The sequence below is a fragment of the Mauremys mutica genome, chromosome 2, assembly GCF_020497125.1.
Source record: "Mauremys mutica isolate MM-2020 ecotype Southern chromosome 2, ASM2049712v1, whole genome shotgun sequence".
Lineage (NCBI taxonomy): Eukaryota > Metazoa > Chordata > Testudines > Geoemydidae > Mauremys > Mauremys mutica.
This window is the reverse complement of record NC_059073.1, coordinates 8,113,395-8,138,623: the sequence shown is the minus strand read 5'-3', so window position 1 is coordinate 8,138,623 and position 25,229 is coordinate 8,113,395. Positions and strand designations below refer to the sequence as shown.

The 25,229-nt window shown below is 49.1% G+C and overlaps 1 protein-coding gene across 8 annotated transcripts in view; it reads right to left on the bottom strand.

Annotated features, from left to right (window-relative positions):
• TOP1MT (DNA topoisomerase I mitochondrial) overlaps positions 1-25,229 on the bottom strand; it is a 58,018-nt gene that overhangs the window by 8,746 nt on the left and 24,043 nt on the right. For 6 of the 8 annotated variants that reach the window (XM_045003542.1, XM_045003543.1, XM_045003541.1 and 3 more), the window contains 12 exons: positions 22,102-23,537; positions 15,921-16,036; positions 14,694-14,815; positions 12,388-12,510; positions 11,405-11,592; positions 10,221-10,365; positions 8,055-8,198; positions 6,925-7,110; positions 4,332-4,400; positions 2,820-2,934; positions 1,849-1,976; positions 1,507-1,601 (listed from right to left, as the gene is read on the bottom strand). In XM_045003542.1, the coding sequence (XP_044859477.1) occupies positions 1,507-1,601; positions 1,849-1,976; positions 2,820-2,934; positions 4,332-4,400; positions 6,925-7,110; positions 8,055-8,198; positions 10,221-10,365; positions 11,405-11,592; positions 12,388-12,510; positions 14,694-14,815; positions 15,921-16,036; positions 22,102-23,537 (2,867 nt within the window). Of the gene's footprint in view, positions 1-1,506; positions 1,602-1,848; positions 1,977-2,819; positions 2,935-4,331; positions 4,401-6,924; positions 7,111-8,054; positions 8,199-10,220; positions 10,366-11,404; positions 11,593-12,387; positions 12,511-14,693; positions 14,816-15,920; positions 16,037-19,619; positions 19,877-22,101; positions 23,538-25,229 lie in introns of those variants that run through there. The other 2 variants (XM_045003547.1, XM_045003548.1) reach the window with 2 other exon arrangements.

Sequence of the window (25,229 nt, the reverse complement as noted above, 5' to 3'; positions counted from 1 at the left end):
CCATGACAACCAGCACCCAGAAGGGAAATCAGTCTCTGGGACATGAAGCAATTCAGAGCTCTGAAACCATCACTGGATGGCAAAGGTGCTTTCTATGCATACCAGTGCTCCTCCTCCTCACTCCCTCTTCTGGCCAAGGGCACAACTTTGTGCCGGATCAAATGTCTCTACCCACAAGAAGCTTGAAGCACGTGCCATGTGTCTGGGTAGTATTTTTATCAGCAGCATCAATAAAGGTGTCCAAAATCTGCCTTTATACAGGATGATTTCCCATAAAGAAACCCCCCAACCTCCACTCTTGCAGGCTCCAGGCCTAAGAGCCAGGTCAGAAGCTGATTTTTAACCAGTAGGCCATGCTAGAACATCCTCAAAATCACAATGATCCCCAGTGATTCCCCCACTGATGTTTCACAGCAAGGATTTTCTAAGCTCGGAGTGGCAGGAGAAACTGAAAACAAGGCTAAGAAAAACTACCAAGACCGATCCCTCTCCCCAGTCCACAGATCCCGTATCACCCAGGCCTGGTGTGCACGACAGAGTTAGGTCACCATAAGGCAGCTGACCTCGATCTAACTCTATAGGAGAATGTCGCTCCTGATGATGTAACTCGCCCACTACACCGGCTTAACTCCACCTCCGCAAAAGATTACTTCTGGCATTTGTGTACAAGCACTTTAAAAACTTGTCCCTGTTTATTAGCCTACCTTTTTCTGATGTGCCAGATTCTTTTTTATGTGACTGTTTATCATCTGATCCAGCCCTTACATTATACTTCTCATTCCTCTGCTCCTGACTACAACCTGGAGATTCTCTATCATCAGACTCTCCCCTAAGAGAAGTCTGTGTCCGATCCACACGCTCCTCTGCAGCAGTCGGCTTTCCCCCATCTCCTAGTTTAAAAACTGCTCTACAACCTTTTTAATGTTTAGTGCCAGCAGTCTGGTTCCACTTTGGTTTAGGTGGAGCCCATCTCTCCTGTATAGGCTCCTCCCATCCCAGAAGTTTCCCCAGTTCCTAATGAACGTGAACCCCTCCTCTCTACACCATCGTCTCATCCACGCATTGAGACTCTGAAGCTCTGCCTGCCTACCTGGCCCTGCGCGTGGAACTGGGAGCATTTCTGAAAAAGGCGGAGCGCTCAGGTCGATGCAGTTAAGTTCAACGCAATGTCCATGCAGACATTGTGTTGCTTACATCAACTGTTGCCAGCTGGCGCTGACAGGCGGAGCCCCACTGCCTGGTGAGGTATTGGGGGTGCAAAAGAGAGAGGAGAGCCTGAACCTGGGTAGCAGGACTCCGGCTGTAAAGGCCCCACAATACCAGTTAAAGTTCTGCAAGTGCTCTTGGTCAGGACGCTCACCGCCAATAGTGTGGACGTTAAAAATCAAATTAATGACTGCGGTGGCTGTATGTCGACTTAAGTCACTTAATTTGATAGTCTAGCCATGCCCCCAGTCCCGCTCGCTTCCCTCTGCTAACAAAGACTGTGATACACGAGACCCTCACGCTTTAGATTTCACATCCTTTTTGGCTTTGAGATCAGCCTTGGCTCTCTTCAATTCCATCTGCGCCTCGGCCAGCTGTTCCTTCTTGGCGTCAATCTGGGAAAACAAACACAAACTACCCTGAGCTTTCCTTCTTCCTGGAGAAGGCCTGATGTCGCTTCCGCCCCAGCAGCGACCCAGTGCCACCGTCTCGCCTCCATCATACATGCTATTGAGTTTCCTTGTCACCTCCAGCCCAGCTCACACAGCACCTGGTTGCAGTCAGGATTAGCAACCCTGAAACGCAGCTGATACACAGAAGCAATAACTCTTCAGGCTGTTATCAGCATCCTGCCTCTGTTACCTTGGCCTGGAGGTTCTGCATCGACTTCTCAAAGCTCTTGGGCGTGGCTCTCTGATGGTTACACAGAATGGCCACTGCTCGGTTGGCTCGGTTGTAGGAGAGGAGTTTCGCTGCCACGTTGTCCTCACCTGGAAAAACACAATGTCATTATATTACGCAGCTGGTACAGGAAATGGAAGGAGGGTAAAAATTACAGGCTTTCAAGATGGGAAAAAAATACTGATTTCCTGGATATACCTATTTACCTGCAGCCTTCATTTTTATTTCAAATTAGTTTTAGTGGTGTTGTATTACACCATTGAGGGTTAAGTTCTGGTAGCTACAGCCTCAAGTTAAACAGAATTATCTCTGCTTGTTTTCTATCTAGAGCTTATAAGAACAGATGAAACCATAGGCAAGTAACACAATCACAAGGCCCACTATCTTCTATCCATTGTATTGAAGTTTCCAACAAAGTTATGAATGTCACCGCATACCCAACTCCTAATACATCCATGCACCAGTTAGAACTACAGAAATCAATCTTATACCTCTATAATCCTACAGCGTAACTCTATTTGACATACAGTGATTATATAGAATATGACACGTTCATCATAACACCACACAATAAATGAACAATAACCTAAAATCACTGGCTACCCAATGATTTATCAGCGGTCGGAAGAAGGAAAGAGGGCCTGGGGGCGCAAAGGGTTTGCCCAGTATCTTGCCTCCAGAGATAACTAACAACTCATGCTTCAGAGCAAAGCCAAATCATAAGCCCAAGATGATATCGCTATCCCACTGTGCAACAAAGGCAAAAAATACTCCCTTCCTGACTATTATTTCACTCATTTGGTATCTCGGAGGCTTGATAACTTTCATCCTAACTCACATTAACTGCATGTTGCTATGGGCATGTGGCATTTGATCCCACTGCCTCATGTGGCCATGAGTTCCACAAGCTGCCTAAGGAAACATTCTCTTACCATTCGTGAGCGCTTTCAGCTGCTCCTGCAGAGTGATGGAAGCGTTGTAAGTTCTGAACACCTTGGCTGTCAGCCCGTCCATCAAATCCTGAAGGTGTTTGTTCAAGACCGTTGTCTGAACAAAGAGACAAGGCAGAGGGGGAAATTAGTGAAAAGCAGGAAAATAAAGTGCTTAGTTTTCAATTTCCCTTTTATTTGTAAGCAGGCAGACTTTAGGCACAAAAAACTACAGTGATGAGGAGCACAGAAGTGTGTAGATTTCTTGTCACTTTGCACATGAGCTCTGAAATTGGTGAGTATACTGGCTCGAGTATACTGGCATAGCTCAATGGACCTGCACTAGCTAATGATCTGGCCCAACATCTGCTTGAATTTATACTGCTGAGCCACACGGACTCACAGTCCCATCAAAAGAAGCAGATACTAAACAACAAGACCATTGGTGTTTGTGCTTGGAAGGTCCAAAACGGTAGCAGGACCCGAGACCCTCGTGTTCTGATTACTTAGCTAGGCGCCCTTGCCCTCACGGATAAGAACCCTCCCACAGAAACCACACGCATTTGAAGACACAACGTTTTGGGCTGTGTGAATGCAGCGAGGGGAGCAGACTGGGTACAAAAGCTGGGGTAGCGTGGAAGGGGGAGACTCGCAAGTCCTTGAAGTGCCCACAGAAATGGAAACGATTTGTTAACGTGTATTTATGGGCTGGTGACTAACACATAACTCGGCAGGAGGCCAGATTCCAGGAGAGAAACCACAGAAGGTTGCAGGCCAGACTCTGAATTGCCCTGCACCTTGCAGAGACGTCAAAACCTCTCGCATGTCAGAAAGGTCAGGTTAAACCCCGACTCTGCACAGGTGGTGGGCACCAGAGAAGCAGGCCCTCGGTCTCAAGGCGCGGCCTTGTTTTGCCTCTCTTCTGGAGGGTGGCTCAGGCTACCCCCATGGAAACTGGCAGATGTAGGCCATTTCTGACAGCATGGCGGCCCTCAGGAAATAGCCAACTTGCCCTGTCGGCGAGGGAAAGGTTTGGCTCTGTCTAAATACGGCCTCTAGACTGTGGACCCTCTGCAGACTTTGAACCCCTGGACTGTTTGGAGCTGTTCTAAGCTGCTGCAGGCAGTTTTCTAATCTGCTGGAGACAGCGGGTCTGTCACCAGGGCGTGGGGTCCAGAGAGCCCAGCTGCTGAGTTAATACTCATGCAGCAACTGGGTTGAGAAATCAAAGATTACAGTGGGGTGCTGGGGGACACTGCGGGTTGCACTAGCTAATCATGGGAGAAGACGGGCATTAAAAATCAGGGTCATGAGTAAAAATGAAATCAGCGGCCTCATCCAACTGACCCGCTTATACACACACTGTAATGCCAGGTCTGGCAGTCTCTCTGCTCAAGGGAAGTATGGAACTGAACTCGCTTGGGGTCCTGCAGGCAAGACTGGGGCAACTATCTGCCTAGCTCAAGTCGGCACTACCGGCCCCTCAGTTTCAAGAGCAAGACGAATCCAGCTTACATTCAGCCTGTCAAAGAGGTCGTCCCCTGGGTCTTTGTTCTCCATGAATAACTGCAAGTTCTTGAACACCTGCAACGACACAAAGAATTACACCAAAGGGCCACGCAGATGTGCTGTGGCAACTCTCCCGGATGCTACCCTCCACTGGAGGCTTCATCCAAGAATCCCAAAGCAACGTTAGCTAAGCCTCAACACCCTCGTGATGGATGTATTACACCATCTTCCAGCAGAAGGCTGGGGCTCCTAGATTTAATTCCCAGGTTATCCACTCTCTCCCTGTGACCTTGGGCAAATGTTTTTACCTCGGTCGCAAGATTACCCATCTGCATTTAGCTTTACCGCCCTTGTGAGGTGCGTATCACACTATGTTACAAATCAGGAAAAGGGACACAGAGGTAACGCTCTTACCCATTGACAGAGTGGCAGCATGGGGTATAGACCCCAGGTGCCTCTCTGCCGTCACTAGATAACGATGCATTTGAATCATTTGCTAATTTAGGCTGAAGTCAATGAGGACAGAAAAATATTACCCTAAATACACAGAGGCCAGTGATATATGGCCCAGTATATTTTTTCCCTCTATACTATAACTAGTGATTAAAAGAGCTTGTCACTCAAGTGTATTTCAGCATCTTTCACCAACTTACAAGTACAAACCCAATGACGCTGGATGGTCTGAAGAACATCCGCATGTACGTGGACTCCAACCCGCATGGTGACAATAACTACAGAGCAGGGGGGTAGAGGGGAGGGAGGTGTGGAATTTGAAAATAAAACCTCTGAGCTCAGAAGTGTTCAGACACAGAGGAGCTCGAGTCCATTAGGAAGTTTAGACTTGAAATTAGACGAAGGTTTCTAACCATCGGAGGAGTGAAGTTCTGGAACAGCCTTCCAAGGGGAGCAGTGGGGGCAAAAGACATATCTGGCTTCAAGACTGAGCTGGATAAGTTTATGGAGGGGATGGTATCATGGGATAGCCTAATTTTGGCAATTAATTGATCTTTGATTATTAGCAGTAAATATGCCCAATGGCCTGTGATGGGATGTTAGATGGGGTGGGATCTGAGTTACTACAGAGAATCTTTTCCTGGGTGTCTGGCTGGTGAGTCTTGCCCACATGCTCAGGGTTTAGCTGATCGCCATATCTGGGGTCGGGAAGGAATTTTCCTCCAGGCAGATCGGCAGAGGCCCTGGAGATTTTTCGTCTTCCTCTGCAGCATGGGGCACGGGTCACTTGCTGGAGGATTTTCTGCACCTTGAGGTCTTTAAACCACAATTTGAGGACTTCAGTAACTCAGACATAGGTTAGGGGGTTGTTACAGGAGTGGGTGGGTGAGATTCTGTGGCCTGCGTTGTGCAGGAGGTCAGACTAGATGATCATAATGGTCCCTTCTGATCTTAAAGTCTATGAGTCCATTTTGCTAGCAGAAAAATTGGACCAGGTATCCAGCTGGCATGAATTTCAAATCAACAGAACTACACTGATTTCCACCAGCTGAGGGCCCGGCCCTCGATGGCCGCACACGACAGGCTGCAGTAGACAATCAGATCAGCGTCAATATTTTGTTTCAATTTTCTTGAGGAAATAAGACCATCATAAAGCTAGAAAATATCATAATGCCACTATAAAAATCCCTCGTATGCCCACACCTGGAATACTGCAGGCAGTTCTGGTTGTTCCATCTCAAAAACGATGTATTGGAACGGAAAAGGTGCAGAGGAGGGCAACCAAAATGATTGGGGTATGGAACAGCTTCCATATGGGGAGAGATTAATAAGACTAGGACCGTTCAGCTTAGAAAAGAGACGACTAAGGAGGCATATGACAGAGGTCTATAAAAACATGACGTGTGGGGGGGTGAATAGGGAAGTGTATTTTACCCCTTCGCATAACACAAGACTCAGGGGTCATCCAATAAAATTAATAGGCAGCAGGTTTAAAACAAACATTAGGATGTAATTCACACAGTGCACAGTCAACCTGTGGAACTCATTGCCAGGGGATGTTGTGAAGGCCAGAAGTATAACTAGGTTCAAAAAAGAATTAGATAAGTTCATGGAGGATAAGTCCATCAGTGGCTATTAGCCAGGATGGTCAGAGACACAACCCCATGCTCTGGGTGTCCCTATACCTCTGACTGCCAGAAGCTGAGACTGGGCAACGGGCAATGGATCACTTGATAAACTGCCCAGTTTTGTACATTCTGCCAAAGCACCTGGCATTGGCCACTGTCGGAAGACAGGATGCTGGGCTAGATGGATCATTGGTCTGACCCAGCACAGGTGTTCTTATGCTCTTATAGGAAGGATGGCCAAGTGGTTAGGGCACTAGCCTGGGAGTTATGAGTTCATGTCTCTGCTTTGACACAGCCTCCCTGTGCATTCAGAGGTGAGTCACTTAGTCCCACCATGCCTCAGTTTCCCCATGTGTACAGTGGAGATAACTCTATCCTACCTCACATGGGGGTTGGGAGAATACATGCATTACAGATTGAGAGACGCTTAGGTACTAGGAGATGAGAGACGGACAGGCACCACAGATCGATTAGCTACCTGTGGGAGTGCATGTGAACCCTGCCCCGGCCCTGCTCACCGGTTTCTCCACAGGCACTTTGTTGTAATACCGGATCGAGTCTTTCCCCAGGAAGTCAAACTCCACAACGTGCTCCTGCCCGTCCAGCTCTGGGTGCAGCTTAATGTGCTCAACACGCAGGGAGCAGCAGCCAACCGTGTCTGCAGTCTCCCCTTCTTCCTTCTCGTTACCGGCTCTCAGGGCCAGCTGGGAGGAACACAGCAGAGCAGGCATGGAAACCCCTCATCTTCCAATATACACCTCCTCCCCCCCAAAACCAGTGCTAAAGAGGCTACGATGCTGTGAGAAACACACTGTATACTGCTTTCCACCAAGGGGTCGGCACAGCCCAAGTCACCACAGACTCTAAATGCCCCTTGAGTTTCTTTGCTCCATCTCCATCATTCATCTTTATGCTCATATTTACAGCCCTTCGACCAGCTGTGCAGAAATACCCTGGCAGGAATGCATCTCAAGGACCCTTGCTATGCAAGTATCATTATGCTTATGCCTTCAGCTAGGCCAGAAAGAGGTAGGAAATAGTTCAGGGGTTAGATGGCCCAGGGGATATCAGAAGAGGACAGTCAAGTATCAGAGGGGTAGCCTGGATCTGTAAAAGCAGCAAAGAGTCCTGTGGCACCTTATAGACTAACAGACGTATTGGAGCATGAGCTTTCGTGGGTGAATACCCACATAGGCTCAGATGCATTTACATGCAGTAATGATAACACAGCCCTGTTTTCAACAGACTTCACTGCCACAAGCAGCAGCATTGAAATAACCCTTACAACAAAGAATTCTGGCGTCAGTGGATGCAGCGTCGCTTATTCGTCTGGGCAAGTGGCAGCAGGCGTGACAAGCACAGCACAGACGCTGGAAATCAGCGTGTGCCGGAGGTAGCAAAGGGAGGGCTGTGTTTTCTAGGAAATGTGTGTAACCATCCACACAGTGCTGTATCACCAGCATGCTTTCACGGACAGCTCCGGACATTTCCATCGCAATTCACTCCCACGTTCTCTGTGACCACGAGTGGCTTCCACTCATGGGCTAACCCACAACTCGCAGCTCCCAGCAAGTGCGAATGCAGCTCAGCTAAAGTAATTTTACAAGCAAAACATCTAGCCCAACAAGACAGAGAAGCAAGCCGGCACCTTGTCAATGAAGTAAAGGGCCACGGATCTTTGCCGTTTCTTCATCTCCCTGGATTTCCAGTCTGCACGGTATTGGGAGCGGATCTTGTCGACTACATCTTTTAAACGTCGGGCTACTTCATATTTCTGCCAGTCCTTCTCCCCCTGGAAGGAAAAATGAACATTTCCACTTGCCCTGCACAGCATCCATTGTCACCCAGCCGCTGTCACAGCTAATAAACAGAGCTACGGAAGAAACTGCTTTCCCATCCTGCAAAACATTTCGAGATAATTCAAAAAATTTCCCATCCTGGGCTGGGACAAAAAGTCGACATCTAAAATGTTCACCAATCAAACATCTTAACTGGTTCAGGTCAATCCAGCCATTTCATTTCAATCATTTCAGAACATTCTGTCTGGATTTTGACCATTGTTTCCCAACTAGAGTTAGCTTAAATTTCTAAGCAAAAAGTTATTTTGAGCCGGAAAACCAGAGTTTTTCATTTCAACAATTAAAAAATAATAAGAAATATCAACCCAAGCAGACCCTTTCCCGTGAACATTTTTTGATTTTGACAAACCAGCCTTTTCCGACCAAAAACGTTTTGTCGAACAATTCCTGATCTGCTCCAGGAATAAAACCCTTTACAAGGAAACTGCCTGGTTCCAGACTGGATCTACTTTGATGATAGAATATCGTTAAGAACACTGTCCAGGTTCTAAATACTGTTCAGTATTCGGATGATTTTTTTTTAAAAATAATCTATCCATGTCACTCAAGTTAAAGAGGAATAACTACATTTTTTGGACAAATGGTTAGGGCGCCCCCTGATGGCTGTGCAGAAGCACTGAACCAGTACTGACTTCACAGTACTTATTGTAAGAAGCTCATGCTAACGCACGTCTCATTGTTAGAAGATTAGGAATATAAAACAAGCAATGATAAAGCACTAACTCTCCATCGTTGCACATCTATCATATCTGATTACTAACAGACTGTTCGATGTGAACCTAAGTGGAATCTGGCCAAGTTAACGCTACAATGAAAGCTTTGATATTGTGCATGTTTATTAACCTTCCTGTTGGACTTGTAGAACATATGCAGATTTAAATTGCCTTTTTTAAAGTAAAAAGGGAGAACAAAGCATGTTGCTAATATTAAGCCCAATACAGGCCAATTTAGACTATCAAAACCATCATCGCCAGGATTACTGTAAAACAGAACAGTCTCCCCATGTCCTACCCATCTTAGTGCATCATTATAACTAGGGTTCTAGCAAATTCACGGTCCATTTTGGTCAACTTAACGGTCATAGGATTTAAAAATTGTAAATTTCATGTTTTCAGCTATTTAAATCTGAAATTTCATGGTGGTGTAATTGTAGGGGTCCTGACCCAAAAAGGAATTTTGGGGGGGTTGCAAGGTTATTGTAGGGGGGGTGCGGTACTGCTACCCTCACTTCTGCGCTGCTGCTGGCGGCAGCGCTGCCTTAAGAGCCGGGCGGCCAGAGAGCGGTGACTACTGGCCGGAAGCCCAGCGCTGAAGGCAGAGCCGTCACCAGCAGCCATGCAGAAGGATGGCATGCTATGGTATTGCCACTCTTACTTCTGCACTGCTGCCTTCTGAGCTGGGCCCTCAGTCAGCAGCCGCCACTCTCCAGCTGCCCAACTCTGAAGTAAGTGACAATACTGCAACCCCCCTAAAATAAACTGTGTGACCTTCCCTGCAACTCCCTTTTGGGTCAGGACCCTCAATTTGAGAAACGCTGGTATCCCCCTTGAAATCTGTATAGTATAGGGTAAAAGCACACAAAAGACCAGATTTCACAGAGGGTCTCCTGGCAGCTCAGTGGCAGAGATGGGGGTAGAACCCATATCTCCTGATTCCCAGTCCAGTGCTCTATCCATTATGCCACTAGGCCTCTCTTTAAGCCAGAAAGGTCTTTCCATACAAATCCAAACTCAGAGGCATAACTGCAAAAGCTTCCAATTTCAAGAGACTCTAGCTTCTCTCGCAAAGCTTGTGATGTTACCGGGGTAGCCGTACGATGCACTGACAGTCTCACCGGACAAATACGCACAGAAGATTGTGCCAACTGCTCCTCTACGGGTACGTACATAGACTGTGGAATAAAAGGGGTCAATCAAATGGCAAACAGATGGTCTGACAAGGAACAGCACACCCACCTTTAGCTTGGAACTCGGGTTCAGCATGATGTACTTAATCGAGTTCTGGATGTTCTCAGTCCACGAAGCCAGCCACGTCACGGTGTTGTCACAGCGCACTTCCTTCCACTTGTGACCCGATGGAGGCTCGGGGGTTTTAGAGTCCCTGTTGGGTGGAGAGGATGCAAAGCAAAATGATGACCACGCCCTGGGCCCTTCTGTTCAAAGACCGATCAAAACCATCCAGGTCTTTTACCCAGAAGACTAGAAACAACTGTAGAAGTAGTGGGTTTAATGGCACTGGGTACACCCAGCAAGTGAATCTCATGGAGTGGGGAAACGACTTTTTTTACCCAAACCGCACAATATCGGATTAACGCTTATTTAACTCAAATCCAAGGAAGACATGTTCTTTGCTAGCCCTGCCCTCTTTAATGAAGGGCTCAGAAAGTTTCCAACCGGCAGCTCACAGCCCTCCACGCAGTCCTCCAACAAGCATAACGTCGACAACTGCATTCCTGATATTTCTAAGGTAGAAACAAGCAGGATTTGGGGCGGGGCAGGGTATGGAGTGAATCTCTCAGGCTTTCTTCAGACCCCCCCAAAGAAGCTATAGAGGGCACCCCACCGGGGTGAGGGATAGCTCAGTGGTTTGAGCATTGGCCTGCTAAACCCAGGGTTGTGAGTTCAATCCTTGAGGGGGCCACTTAGGGAGCTGGGGCAAAAATCAGTACTTGATCCTGCTAGTGAAGGCAGGGGGCTGGACTTGATGACCTCTCAAGGTCCCTTCCAGTTCTAGGAGATGGGTATATCTCCAATTATTATTATTGTGTGTTTCTCCTTGGCAAAGCTTTAATAAGAAATCCCTGGACAGATGTGAGATTGGAGCTGACTGGCTACTCCTGGGCCACTCCATCTGTATCTACACAGGATTTGACTGCGAAATGGACCTGTCACGTAGAACGGGGAAAACTGCTCAGAAGAGGAGGCTCAAGATGTCCCATGTGAATTTACATCTCAGGAGTAACAGTCGAGCAAAGCAGTGACCTAGACCTGCTGGAAGCAGGCGGGCAGCAGAGTGACTTGAATACAGCCAAGGATAACACCAGGGAGGAAATGTTGGCCTTTAGTGGAGCAAAGTCCATTGACACCAGCTGAGGATCTGGCCTGAAGAGTTAAGTTCTAGCTAATGGGAACTCACTCACTTGCTGCAGTTTATGATGACGTCCTCTGGCATGATCCTCTTCTTCAGCATGCCCATTTTAGGGTGGTCCCCGCGCCCACGGAACAGCCCCGGGGGCTCAGTTTTGAAGTTGCCTATTTTCTCCCGATGCCCGTCGAGGATGCAGTACCCATACTCCTCCTGGATCTTATCTGTCTCCTCCTTCAGTTTCTGATTTAAAAAACAATCCATGGTGAAAACGCCGGTCCAAGGTGCTACCCGCGGGGCTGCACCTACCATTACCCACGGGTCTTCCGGAAGAAAGTTGGTTCACAAATTCAAGAGCTTTAAGAATCAGAAACCAGCCCCCTGCCATGGAGTTTCAAATCGACTGCCAGCAATGAACCAACAGCACTGACAGTGATGGATACCCAATGGCTGGAAAGAAGTCAAACCTCTCTTTTCGGAAGCAGAGGGACTGGAAGAGGCAGAACCAGTATTAATCGGTACATTATTAATTGATCCATGGCTGTACACATACAGGACACAGGCACTGACTCCGTGGGTCCTCTGGGGCTCAAGCACCCAAAGGAAAAAAAAATGGAGGTGCGCTGCACCAATCAGCCTGAGCTGTTCAGCGGGGTCATCAATCAGCTGTTTGGCGGCTGGCGGGAGGCACTCGGGGGAGGGCAGCGAGCGGGGCGGGAAAAGGCGGAGCATGGGTGGAGCCTCAGGGAAGGGGCGGGGCCTCCAGGCAGAGCCTGGGTGGAGCAATAAGTTTTCCCCTGCCCTAATTTAAGACAAGAGGCAGCAAATGAGAGTGACAAATGGGCAGGGATAGAGGAGGGTAACAGGAAGAGGTTATAGACTACCCAAATAACAGATACATGATTTCGAATCAGAAGTATTCATTTTCCAATCGCATAGAGTGACGCACAAAAGCTGCCATAAGGAAATTAAGCCACCCACACCCAGACTAAATATTTACCAACCATCCACAGGAGTCGTTAGAAACAGCATCCTAACCTGTTTCTCCTCTTTGGGCAAAGCTTTCCGGGCCTCGTTTTTGTCCACAAAGTACTTGTGCATCTCTTTGAAGTCACACTTCTCCAGATGCTTTATCTTCTTCCGCTCCTCCGAGGTCATTTCCTGAGCAAAAGCCAGAAGAGACTTGGAGAACAGGCAGGCAAATCTCATTTATGACTGGGGATAAGCTGCGTGGGGGGACAATAACCTAGGTTTCTGGAGAGTCTGCCGAACAGCAGTTTTACAGCTGTGCTATCAATGCTGAAATCAAAGGCTAGGATTAAGCTGCACCTGAAAAGTTTATTTTTCTAAACTAGTGGCCGCTTTTGAAAGTCTGAGCCTGTGTAGAGGCAGGGTTGACAGAATTTATTTGTTCATAATTTCAGTGGATAATATCCATTTTGTCCAATTTTTTCTTGATTTAAACTTTCATGGTTGTGTGCGTGGGGGGGGGGTCAAACAATGATTATTTAATGACAGCTGCTGCTGAGATTCAAAAAGTTAAAGCTTTATAACCATTCAAACAGAAACTGTCAACATTCAATGTCAAAACATAGAAAGTAAATATCCTTAAACCAAACTCTACTAAGTTCTCAAGCAGTATTTTTCATACTTTGCCTATCTGTAAATTTCAGTTACTGATGGGAACATTTTTGCTTTGGATTCCACATGTTTGGTGAAATCCCCATTTACCAATAAAAACTGAATACGTCAAGTCTGTGTGTGGGGATCATTTCATACACCCGTGCAATGCAACCACCTCTGGGGTGGAACAGCACCACTAAACCACTGCTCAGAGCAGACCGGGAGACATTCCAAGCCAGGCATACCCACAAGCCCGCTCTACGTGGGGTTGCTGGGCATGGGAGCATCATCGCCAGTGGCCAGGTACGCATAAAACCTGCTCTGAGAGGAGTCACTGTTCTGAGAGATTTTCTCCTGCAACAGAGAAGTCCCTCATGTTTAGCTGCTGAATGATAAAATATTGTTGCCCCTGAGTTCAGAAACCTGGCGATGTCCCAGTTGAGAGCCTCTGGCCCCTCTCCCACTCTGGGCGGCGGGGTTGCGCGCTCCTGCAGGGCAGCACGGCAGCATGTCTGGCTCCGGCCGGGTGGCGCGGCTGCCAGACATGCTGCTCTGAGCGGCGTGGTAAGAGGGCCGGGGCTGGGGGGTTGGAGAAGGGGTGGAGGGTCCTGGGGGGCAGCCACGGGACAGGGGGCAGTTGGATGGGGTGTAGGTTCTGGGGGGGGGCAGTCAGGGGATGGGAAACGGGGGGTTGTATAAGTGTGGGAGTCCCAGGGGGGCTGTTGGGAGGGGTGTGCGGATAGAGGTCAGGGGACGGGGAACAGGGGGGTTGGATGGGGGTGGGGTCCCGGGGGCGGTTAGGGGACAAGGGGGCAGGGTTGGATGGGCTGGGGGTTCTGAGGGGGGGCAGTCAGGGGGCAGGAAGTAGGAGGAGGTACATAGGGGGTGGGGGCCAGGCAGTTTGAGGAGGCACAGCCTTCCCTACCCGGCCCTCCGTACAGTTTTGTAACCCCCATGTGGCCCTCGGGCCAAAAAGTTTGCCCACCCCTGGCTAGCTTCTCTGCCTACAGCCCTACACCAGACCCCCAAACTCTCTCTCTACGCTTCTCCCAGGGTCACACCGTGCTTAAGGCTCTTGCTAAGCTTTCTTTCTCTGCCTCAGTCGCTCTGGTCCTCACCTGCCCCCAGCTCGACATTTTCCCACACTCACAGACATGCAACCAGGCAGAACAAAACCCAGCGAAACCCTCTGCCCCCGTGGTGCGAGCTTCTGGACAGACTCTTACGCCTCGTTTTAGGCATGGCCCCTTAACTGTCTCTTAAGTGAAGGACACATTCACACACCAGTTTCAATGAGGTTTAACTCAGCCCATAACAAGGCTTAATCCAGCTCAGACCCCCAACCACTGCTCACACACACACACATCTGCCCTCTCCCCCTTTCATCTAACACCACCTCCTATTAAACATTTTAAAAAACCCTAGGTAATTAATACCCAAAAACTAACGTGAAGCAGTGCGGGCCGGGATGCTACAAACACCTCTTGACTCAAACCCACAAAAGCAAGGATGTGAAAATGCTAAGCTGCCTCACGGTACATCCCCTCGACTGCCCCACCCACAAACACACCCCTTACCGCTCCCATCTCTACCAGGCACCACAGGCCATGCACCGCAAGCTCAGCTCCGCTCCGCCCCCTAGAGATGCAGCCTTCCATCCCCACCCCCACAGACATTCTTATGGCCAAGGAGCAGTGTCTACGCGCCCACAAAGCAGGTACCTTTCTCCAGTCGTGGAAGAAGTTGTTCTGGAAAATCTCCTTGGTTGTATATTCGTGATCTAGCATTTTTGCATAGAAGGTGGCAATTTCCTCTGTGGCCGCATTCAGCTTCATGGGTTTGCCTGTACAGGAACACAGTGTGCTTCATCATTGGTCACCCGCCTGCTCTAATCCCCCCTCCATCCAAGCTGGCTGCGGAGTAACACTTGAAAGCATGAATTGTATTAGTAGGAGCATTGCCAGCAGATTGAGAGAAGTGATTATTCCCCTCTATTCGGCACTGGTGAGGCCACATCTGGAGTATTGCATCCAGTTTTGGTCCCCCCACTACAGAAGGGATGAGGACAAATTGGAGAGAGTCCAGCGGAGGGCAACGAAAATTATCAGGGGGCTGGAGCACATGACTTATGAGGAGAGACTGAGGGAACTGGGCTTATTTAGTCTGCAGAAGAGAAGAGTGAGGGGGGATTTGATAGCTGCTTTCAACTACCTGAAGGGGGGTTCCAAAGAGGATGGAGCTCGGCTGTTCTCAGTGGTGGCAGATGACAGAACAAGGAGCAATGGTCTCAAGTTGCAGTGGGAGAGGTTTAGGTTGGATATTAGGAAACACTATTTCACTAGGAGGGTGGTGAAGCACTGGAATGGGTTCCCTAGGGAGGTGGTGGAATCTCCATCCTTAGAGGTTTTTAAGGCCTGGCTTGACAAAGCCCTGGCTGGGATGAGTTAGTTGGGGTTGGTTCTGCTTTGAGCAGGGGGTTGGACTAGATACCTCCTGAGGCCTCTTCCAACCCTGATAGTCTATGATTCTATGAAGCAAATTAACTCTAAAGGCTCACGTGCCGTAAGGCAAGTACCCCTCCCCCAACCCCACTATTTATTATTTTCTTTTGAAGAACTTTTTTTCTTCCACTATTTTCAAACCAAGGGGTGGGGGCGGCTGCGGGGGGAAATCTCATGATTTCTGAATGCCCAGGATTACTCTAAATGCATTGGCTTTTAAAAAACTGTTGGCGTTTTAACTCCACGTTCTGCAATCAGAGAGGCTACAAAATTTGCCTCTTGCCAGGCCCATGGACCGGAACGGACTGGTTAATGTAGGCTCTCATCTCAGAGCGAGCGACAGTCTGCTTCGGATGAACCGTATTCTTTGTTCGGCTCATTTTACCAGCTGCACTGTGTCAGGAATATTGCTACATTTTGCAGTATCTGTGAGAAAACAGGACGCACCGTCGTAATAGAACTTGACATCGTCAGGGAGTGGCTCGTAGAGAGGGGCGAAGTAGGGGCCTTTGTGTTCCAGCTGTTTCCATTTCACCCCATCGTCTGTCTTCTCCTCTTCCCACCTTATAGAGAAAAACACCGTGAATGGTTAGGGAGCATCTCTCAGCATGTGCAATTCCCTGCTGCTCCGTTTGGGATACCACCATCCCAGGACACGGTGGGGACCGAGCCAGTGAGCGTCTGTAGGCATCCTGGGAGAAATGGGTCTTAGGAAAAGATCTGGAGCAGAGGCTTATGGATCAGCTCTGGAAGGTACCCCACAGGGAGGGGAATAGGGTGCAAGGAACCAGGCTAGGGAGGATGTTCTCGCTCTAGTGGACAGGGTGCTCAGGAGACGTGAGTCCAATTCCCAGCTCAGCCACTGACCCCCTATATGACCTTGGGCAAGTCACTCAAGCCAGCCCGTGCCTCCGTTTCCCCATCTGTACAATGGGGATAATACTGTGCTCCCTCACAGGGGGTGGTGAGGCTAAAATCCATTAGTGATGGTGATGTGCTCCGACACCACGGTGACACAAGCATCTAGACAGAAGGCATGGAGATGGGAGAAGCAGGCGAATGGAGGGGGAGCAGAGTGAAGGGGGTGCATGGTAAGCGGTGAGGGCGGATAAGTATTGTGGGGCTTGAACACAACATGGTGGAGACCAGGGAGAGTGTGAGACAACCCAGTCATGTTATATTCACTTCCAGACCCTCACATTTAACGTAATTAAAAACCGGGGCCGCAGTCTTGTTTTTATGCAGAGCCCCTAAATGCCACAGCATAACCCTTAGGGCTCCTTTCGTGACTCAGTTTCCTCTAACAGCAGCACTTGCAGGAGGATATCTGTCCACTCACCTTTTATTTACCCCCAATGCATTAGCCTCCAAGCAAGGACTTGGGAAGGGGACTGAAAATCCCAGCTGACGAGCTGGGACATAGACTCGGGCTTGCACAGCGGCTGCGGAGGGACAGAGGTTATGCTGTCTGCTATGCGTCCCCAGCTGGCTTCATTTCTGTGCGACTGAAACAGACGACACCCCTACCCTCAAGAGCAGGAGTGAAGTCACTTTCCATAGCCTGCTGCCAGGGCAAGGACACCCTGATCGGTATTGCTCACATGTGTGATCCTCACACTAACCAGCCTTGCGCCCCCAGCTAATCAGCTGGGATTCTAAGACCGCTGCAACCCTAGCTGCGAATGCAGACCCTTCAACAAACATCTGTGATAGAGAAAAATTAGTTGAGGGGAGTTTGGGGCTGAGGGCGATCTAGATAATAGATACATTTTGTGCCCTTGGATTTTGACATAGACTAAGGATCACACCGTGCTCTCACATCATCTCATCGTGCCAAAACATTGCCACGCACAAGGCGAACTGGCGAAGCCGAAGCGTGCTCCGCGCTGCCCTGCCAAACCCTGGCACAACAAGCAAAATGACGAAGGAGGCCCCCAAAACCTGCTGAGAACTTCCTCGCTTTTCTGAGTGGGAGCAGAAAGTATTTTAGCTTTTCCCCTCCCCTGGGGTTGTAATACGGAACAGAAAGAACACGTCAGACCCGCAGGTTTGCTGTCTGCAGAAAGACAATCAAGGCAAAAATCTGGCTAAAGAACCCAGGAATTATGGGACTACACTGAGTTACACCAGCTGAGGATCTGGCCCAAAGCAGCTCTCTGGTTGAGCCTTTGATAGACATGCTGTGAGGATGGTTCACATGATACAGACGGACGCTGCACAGATGCCTAATTTACCCCAGACTGACAATATCACCAATGCCTGACCCTGGTGGGGGGGAGGGATAGCTCAGTGGTTTGAGCATTGGCCTGCTAAACCCAGGGTTGTGAGTTCAATCCCTGAGGGGGGCCATTTAGGGATCTGAGGCAAAAATCTGTCTGGCGATTGGTCCTGCTTTGAGCAGGGGGTGGGACTAGATGATCGCCTGAGGTTCCTTCCAACCCTGAGATTCTGTGATTCTGCCTTTGCAGGCAGTATTGCTGTAATACAACCCACACTCAATGGGGACCCGATCCTGAAAGAAATCTTTCCTGAACCCCCTCTTCTGGCCTTCAAACACCCCCCCAAAGCTCATCATCAGAAGCAACCTCCCCACAGACCCGGACCCACCAACTCAAAGCGGCACCAGGCTCTGCCAGAACAACAGATGAACCTCCACGGCTGCAATGACCAACACTTTCCACAAGGCACCTTTCAGGATCCAGGAGTCCTACACACGTTTATCGCAACCTGTGGTGTACCTCAGCCAGTGCACTAAATACCCCACATACAGAGGCTGATTAAGATTTATTGGGGCCCTGGGCACTAAGAACGGTTGGGCCCCCCACACCTTGGGGGCACCAGAACCAGGGATCCAAGGGGGCCATGCCCTCCCCCCACTTTTAAAAATGGGAGGGCCATGCCTGTGCACTTCTTAACATGGGCGTACTTTGGGGGGCAGGAGGACCACGTTGGCCCCCCAACGTCAAGCCTTGGGCAGGCACGGAGTGACACCGGCAGGGGCTGGGCTTCACAGCTAGGGAGCTGGCAAGGTGATCAGCTCCCCCGCCATGAAGCGCAGCCCCTGCTAGTGGCACCAGATTCTTCCCAGTGGTGGTGGTGGGGGGGGGACTGAGGTGGGCCAAGGTGCCCCCTTGCCACAGGGCCCTGCACCCCGCTCCTCCTCTTCCCCCTGAGGCCTCACCCCTCCAGGCCAGTAGCTGGAGCCGGGCCATGGTAAGAGCTGCCCAAGGAGCCTGGTCTGCTGTGGGGGAGCCCCGGACCCTTCACCTGCCCTGGGCGGCACACCCCACGAGGCAGGGACACCGGCTGGGGGCTGCTCTCGGGCCCCCGGGGCCCCCTCCCAGGGCAGGTGGAGGGTCCAGGGCTCCCCACATTGGCCCGGGCACCCTAGGCGGCTCTTACCTCTGCCTGGTTTAGCGGGGCCCCAGGGGGAAGAGGAGCAGGGGGCAGGGTCACAGTTCCGGTGCCGGTGCCCCCACAACTTCTACCCAGGTTTCAGCACTCCTGCAAATTAGCACAGGCCCCACGGGCCCAAATAGCAACTCTGTGGGTGAAACCAGACACTCGCTACGCTCTCGAATGAACGCCCACAGGCAAATGATAAAAGACAAATTCACATCACCTGTGGGGGATCACATTTCCCAAAGCGATCATTCCATAACCGACCCATCAGTCCCTCATCCCCTAAGGAAACCTGCACAGCACCTTCAGGAGACGAACCTGGGAGCTTAGATTCATAACTTCGCTAATACTAAAAATCATGGACTGAACAGAGACGCTGGATTTATTACAACAATCTGTAACCCACTAAAAGCAGCAAAGAATCCTGTGGCACCTTATAGACTAACAGACGTTTTGCAGCATGAGCTTTCGTGGGTGAATACCCACTAATAACTAACTTCCGCAGCTGTTTCTCTCCACCTCCTTCCCCCCTATGACTGGAGGGGTGTTAACAGGCCATTTCACCTTGAATTGTCCCCGGAAATATGTATTTATGCTAAACAATCTGTCCCACACCTTGTATTTAGCTGTGACACTCTGAGTACGGTGCCCAGACCTGGAGCAGAGCTCGGGGCAGCTTGAAAGCTTGTCTCTCTCACCAACAGAAACTTGGTCCAATAAAAGATCTCACCTCACCCACCTTACCTGGCTTTGCCACTCACCACTCCCTCGCGAGCGGCACTGACCTGCAAACGTATCAAAGACTGGAGGCTGCTGAGCCACCCACGGCCAGGATGGGGGTGAAAATGATCCATGGCTCGTCTAACCAGCACCCCACCGCGCGGAAACATGCCCGAAATCCAGTCACGTCACATGGCAGAAGCTGCTATGACACCTCCATGGGTCAGAGCGACCACATGCAAGAGACAGGCACTCTGCAGCCAGCCACATGCTAACAGCAGTCTCAGCTCAGTCACATCCCATGACCTTTCATGTGGAAGTGTTTCATCACCTTCCTACACAGCTCCCTCTGGGCTGAGCTGCAAAGGCAGGTCCCTCCAGCTTGGCATTGCTTTTGAGAGACTGGCACTTGTCATAAAAAAAAAAAAAAAGTTAAGAAACGCAATTTCTATCAAAACAATTTGCAGGTCGCTGGACTCCATTCAATGCCAGGGCAGCACAGCATCCTGGGAAATGTAGTCACAGACGGTGTGTCGGTGTGGAGATCACAGGGTGCAATCTAAGCTAACTAGTTACTATGCAACCATCTCATCAGGGCCACCCGGGGGGGAGGGGCGGGGGGGAAGTGGGGCAATTTGCCCCAGGCCCCACAGGGGCCCCCATGAGAATACAGTATTCTATAGTATTGCAACTTTTCTTAATGGAAGGAGCCCCCGAAATTGCTTTGCCCCAGGCTCCCTCAATCCTCTGGGCAGCCCTGCACCTCATTCAGCCAAGCCAGACTTGTCCAGCGAGTAATCGAAATATACCCTCCGCTCAAGGAGGTAGGATCACTAAATAAGATTCCCCATACCACGAGGGAATGCAAATTATGCCATTTAAAACAGGGCTGGACTCCACATAATGTAAGAACTGCAGCAAAGTTATTGCTGAGGGACGTACTGGTCAGCTCTGCCAGGAATGCAGAGGGGCTTGTGAAAAATTCCTGACACCATCCAACTGATGGCTCCATCTTCTAACCCAGGGGTTTTCTCATTTGCCGACCCCTAAACATTTTCGGTGCGGACCCCTTTGGAAATCTTAGACAGTGTCTGTGGACCCCCAGGGTTCTATGGTAATGACAACCTTTCGCGGACCCCTTAGACATATTGTAGGGACCCCCAGGGGTTCGTGGACCACAGGTTGAAAACCACTGATCTAACTACCTGAATTCTAGCTTTCTGAGACAAAACTCCAGCATACAGTGACATCTGCCGGCTACACCAATAATAGCAGGTGCGTTTTAAACATGCTGTGTGTATATGATACAGTATAAGGATCTCTCTATCTTGCAAACTGTCCTTTTATTTTTAACCATTTTCTTTTGCCTTAAAGCAGTGGGGCAAACACGTCAGCATTAATAAATGAGATGATGCCCATCAAGTATTCTTGCCAGCAAGTTAAAGAAGTCTGGACTGGATGAATGGACAGTAAGGTGGATAGAAAACTGGCTAGATGGTCGGGCTCAACGGGTAGTGATCAATGGTTCCATGTCTAGTTGGCAGCCGGTATCAAGTGGAGTGCCCCAAGGGTCGGTGCTGGGGCCGGTTTTGTTCAATATCTTCATTAACGATCTGGAGGATGGTGTGGACTGCACCCTTAGCAAGTTTGCAGATGACACTAAACTGGGAGGAGTGATTGATACGCTGGAGGGTAGGGATAGGATACAGAGGGACCTAGACAAATTAGAGGATTGGGCCAAAAGAAATATGATGAGGTTCAACAAGGACAAGTGCAGAGTCCTGCATTTAGGACGGAAGAATCCCATGCACTGCTACAGACTAGGGACCGGATGGCTGGGAGTAATGGTCTCAAGTTGCAGAGGGGGAGGTTTAGGTTGGACATTAGGAAAAACTTTTTTACTAGTAGGGTGGTGAAGCACTGGAATGGGTTACACCTAGGGAGGTGGTGGAATCTCCTTCCTTAGAGGTTTTTAAGGGCAGGCTTGACAAAGCCCTGGCTGGGATGATTTAGTTGGGTTTGATCCTGCTTTGAGCAGGGGGTTGGACTAGATACCTCCTGAGGTCCCTTCCAACCCTGAGATTCTATGATTCTATGCATTGAAATTACACCGACTGCTCTAGAATGTACATGCATGGATATATTTTCATAGCATCATAGAATATCAGGGTTGGAAGGGACCTCAGGAGGGCATCTAGTCCAACCCCCTGCTAAAGCTGGTCAGAAAAAAGGAAAAATTTTGCAAAAAAACTCCATGCATTTTCCTGTTTTGTTCCCTCTCCCCCCTCCCCGCCCCAAATCCAAAAAGTTTTGAGATTTCCAAAAAATAATGTGACCTCCTCTGTAGCTGGTTGGAAAATGGGAACAATTCTACCCAAAAAAGTGAATAAAATTTGATATTTTGACATTTGAAAAGATCAGTGTAAAATTCCATTAGCTCTATAATCCCTGACATCTCCCCCCAGGTCAAACCCCAGCACACTCTGGTAACCCACCGAGAGCTTACCACTTCCACTTGTTTTCCTCTTTCTTCTTTTCCTTCTCATCTTCCTCCTTCTTTAATTTCTTGTTTTTCTTCTTGTCTCCTTCCTCTTTGCTTTTCCTTTTCCTCGATCCCCCCTCATTCTCCACCTCCTTGGATTTCTCTTTGCTCTTTCTTCCCTTCTCTTCTGTGCGTTTATTTTCATCCTTTGCTTTTCTCTCCTTGTTTTTTTTCTTGGCCTGGTTCGTCTCCTTTCCTTGTTTCTCCTTTGTTTCCCTTGTCTCATCTTTCTCCATCTCATCTTCCTTTTCCTCCATTTCCTGTTCACCTCCCATTCTTTCATTCCTTTCCCATCCTTCTCCCTCTTGTTCATCCTCCTCCTCTTCCTTAATTTCTTTTTCATCCTTCATTCTTTTGTTTCTTTTCCTCTCTTCCTCCACATCATCCCTTTTCTCATTCTCTGTCTCATCCCTTCCCTCTTGTTCTTCGACAGCCCCATCTTCTGCCCTTTCCATTTCTTGCTCATCTTTCACCCTTTTATCCTTCTGTGGTTTTTTCCTTCCCGTCTTTTCTTCACTCTCTTTGTTCTTCTCTCCTTCCCTTTTCTCCCTCTTGTTTTTCGCTTCCTTTATCTTTTCTTCTCTCTTTTCCTGCCCTCTCTCTTTCTGGTTCTTCCCTGCCTTCACTTCCTTATTTGCTTTGACATTCTTTTTCTCTCCCTCTCTGTCTTTACCTTCCCTTTTCTCCCCATCCTCTGCTGTTCTTGCTGGCCGTTGGGCAGGTTCTCCCTCTGCCCTTTCTCTGTCTTCTGTTCTGTTCTTTCCTCTCTCTGTCTGTATTTCATCCTCCCCTGTATTGGCCCTGTTCTCCGCCTCCCCTGCTGTCTCATTCCCTTGCTTTTCCTTTTCCCTTCGATCACCAGCCCCCCGATCCAATCCCTCTGCATCATCCCCACTCTCCATCTGCTTGGGCTCCTTTGCTCTTTTCAACCTAGGGCTACTCTCTTGCATTCCCATCTCCGGCCCTTCGCCTTTTCCGGAGATGGCTTCAGTGATTCCCTTCTCCCTCTTGGATTTGCTGGGCTCTGCACCGTCTCTCTTCTCCTGGTCCTTTCCCTCCCTTTCCTTTTTAGGTTCCTCTTTCTTACTCACGCCCCCTTTACTTTCCTTTACTTCACATTTCCCCTTCTCTTTGATCTCTTTCTTCCTCACTTCCATTTCCTTCTGCTCCCTGTTCCCTCTCTCCTTTTCCTCTTCCCTTTTTCTTTTCCGGTCTTTGACTCGTTTCTCCTCTCTGTGCCCCTCAGGGATGAATGAACCTGGCTCCCGCTCAGTGGTTTCCCCTTTCATGCTGCCTTTGGCTGTAATGTCCACTTCATCCGTTGAACCATCCAGATCTCCAGAGAACGCCGCGTTCTCACCACCAACCCCATTGGGTTTTGTTTCCTGGCGTCCTGGAACCTTACCAAAAAAAATGGGGGAGGGGAGTTAAAATTAGCAGTAGACGAGAAAATCTACAGACCAAAGCCTAGATTTTGTCACTGCTTCTTCATGGGCACGCTCTGGTACCCACACATGGGCCAGATGCTTCTCAGTCTAACCAGGCGCATGCATTGGTGGCTCAGGGACGTTTTATATAAAGATCAGGTTCAAAGGGGCCATGTGACAAAAGCACACAGGGTAGGGCTGCCAAGCCCTAGGGCTCTGTACTAGGCCCAGTCCTAGTCCACATATTCATAAATGATCTGTGAGGGACCACAAAAGCGACGGTACACTGCAAGATTCTGTAAAATGGGAGGGTTGGTTGCTAGGCAATAGGTAAGTAGTTAGACTGCACTGACGCATAGGAATTAAGAAATGATTGAGGAAGTATTGATGTGATTTGTTAATATTAATGATCATGGTTAATTATGGACACCCAGAATGCTATTGATGGAACGGGGGCAGGTACTTGGGGGTAATTGGGGAACCAAAACAAATATGGGTATACATCTGTCATAAACATACAGCTACGGGTAGCATAAAATCCCTCCTTTACCTGTAAAGGGTTAAGAAGCTCAGATAACCTGATTGGCACCTGACCAAAAGGACCAATAAGGGGAGCAGATACTTTCAAATCTGTGGGGGAAGGGTTTTTTTGGTGTGTTCTCTCTGGAGACAAAGAGAGAGACCAAGCAAGTAATCTAACTCCTACTGAATCAGGGGCGGCTCTAGGCATTTTGCCGCCCCAAGCACGGCAGGCAGGCTGCCTTCGGCGGCGTGCCTGCGGGAGGTCCGCTGAAGCCGCGGGACCAGCGGACCCTCTGCAGGCAAGCCGCCGAAGGCAGCCTGCCTGCCGCCCTCGCGGCGACCGGCAGAGCGCCCCCTCTTGGCTTGCCGCCCCAAGCACGCGCTTGGTGTGCTGGGGCCTGGAGCCGCCCCTGTACTGAATGATACATCTAACCTTACAGAAATAGTAAGTAATAGTAAAAGTATCTCTTGTTTTAGCTTGTGAATTTTCCCTGTGCTAAGTGGGAGGTTTATCCCTGTTTTTGTAACTTTAAAGTTTTGCCTAGAGGGAATCCTCTGTTTTTTGAATCTGACTGCCCTGTAAAATTACCTTCCATCCTGATTTTACAGAGGTGCTTCTTTTATTTTTTCTTTATTATAAAGTTTTGTTTTTAAAGAATCTAATTGGGTGTTTAGTGTCCTAAAACTTTTTGTTTTGGAAGGTGGAAGAAGCAACCAGGGGGCAACCATTTTAGACTGGATTCTGACTAAGAGGGAGGAACTGGTTGTAATTCTGAAGGTTGAAGGCAATTTGGGTGACAGCGCTCATGAAATGATAAATGTCATGCTTCTTAGGGAAGGAAGAAGTGAGAGGAGCAGTATAAGGACAACAGACTTCAAAAAAGCAGACAGACAAACAAACTCAAAGAACTGGTAACCCCCTGGGTAGAAAACGTAAGGGAAAAAGAAGTTCAGGAAAGCTGGGAGTTTCCCACAGACAATATTAAAGGTGCAACAGCAAACTATCCTGCTGCGAAGGAAAGAAAGGAAGAATAGTAAGAGGCCAATGTGGCTTCATCGGGAACTTTTTAATGATCTGAAAAATCTAAAAGGGGATCCCTGGAGAAATGGCTAAGGGGGATGTAACAGGGTGCTGGCCAGGAG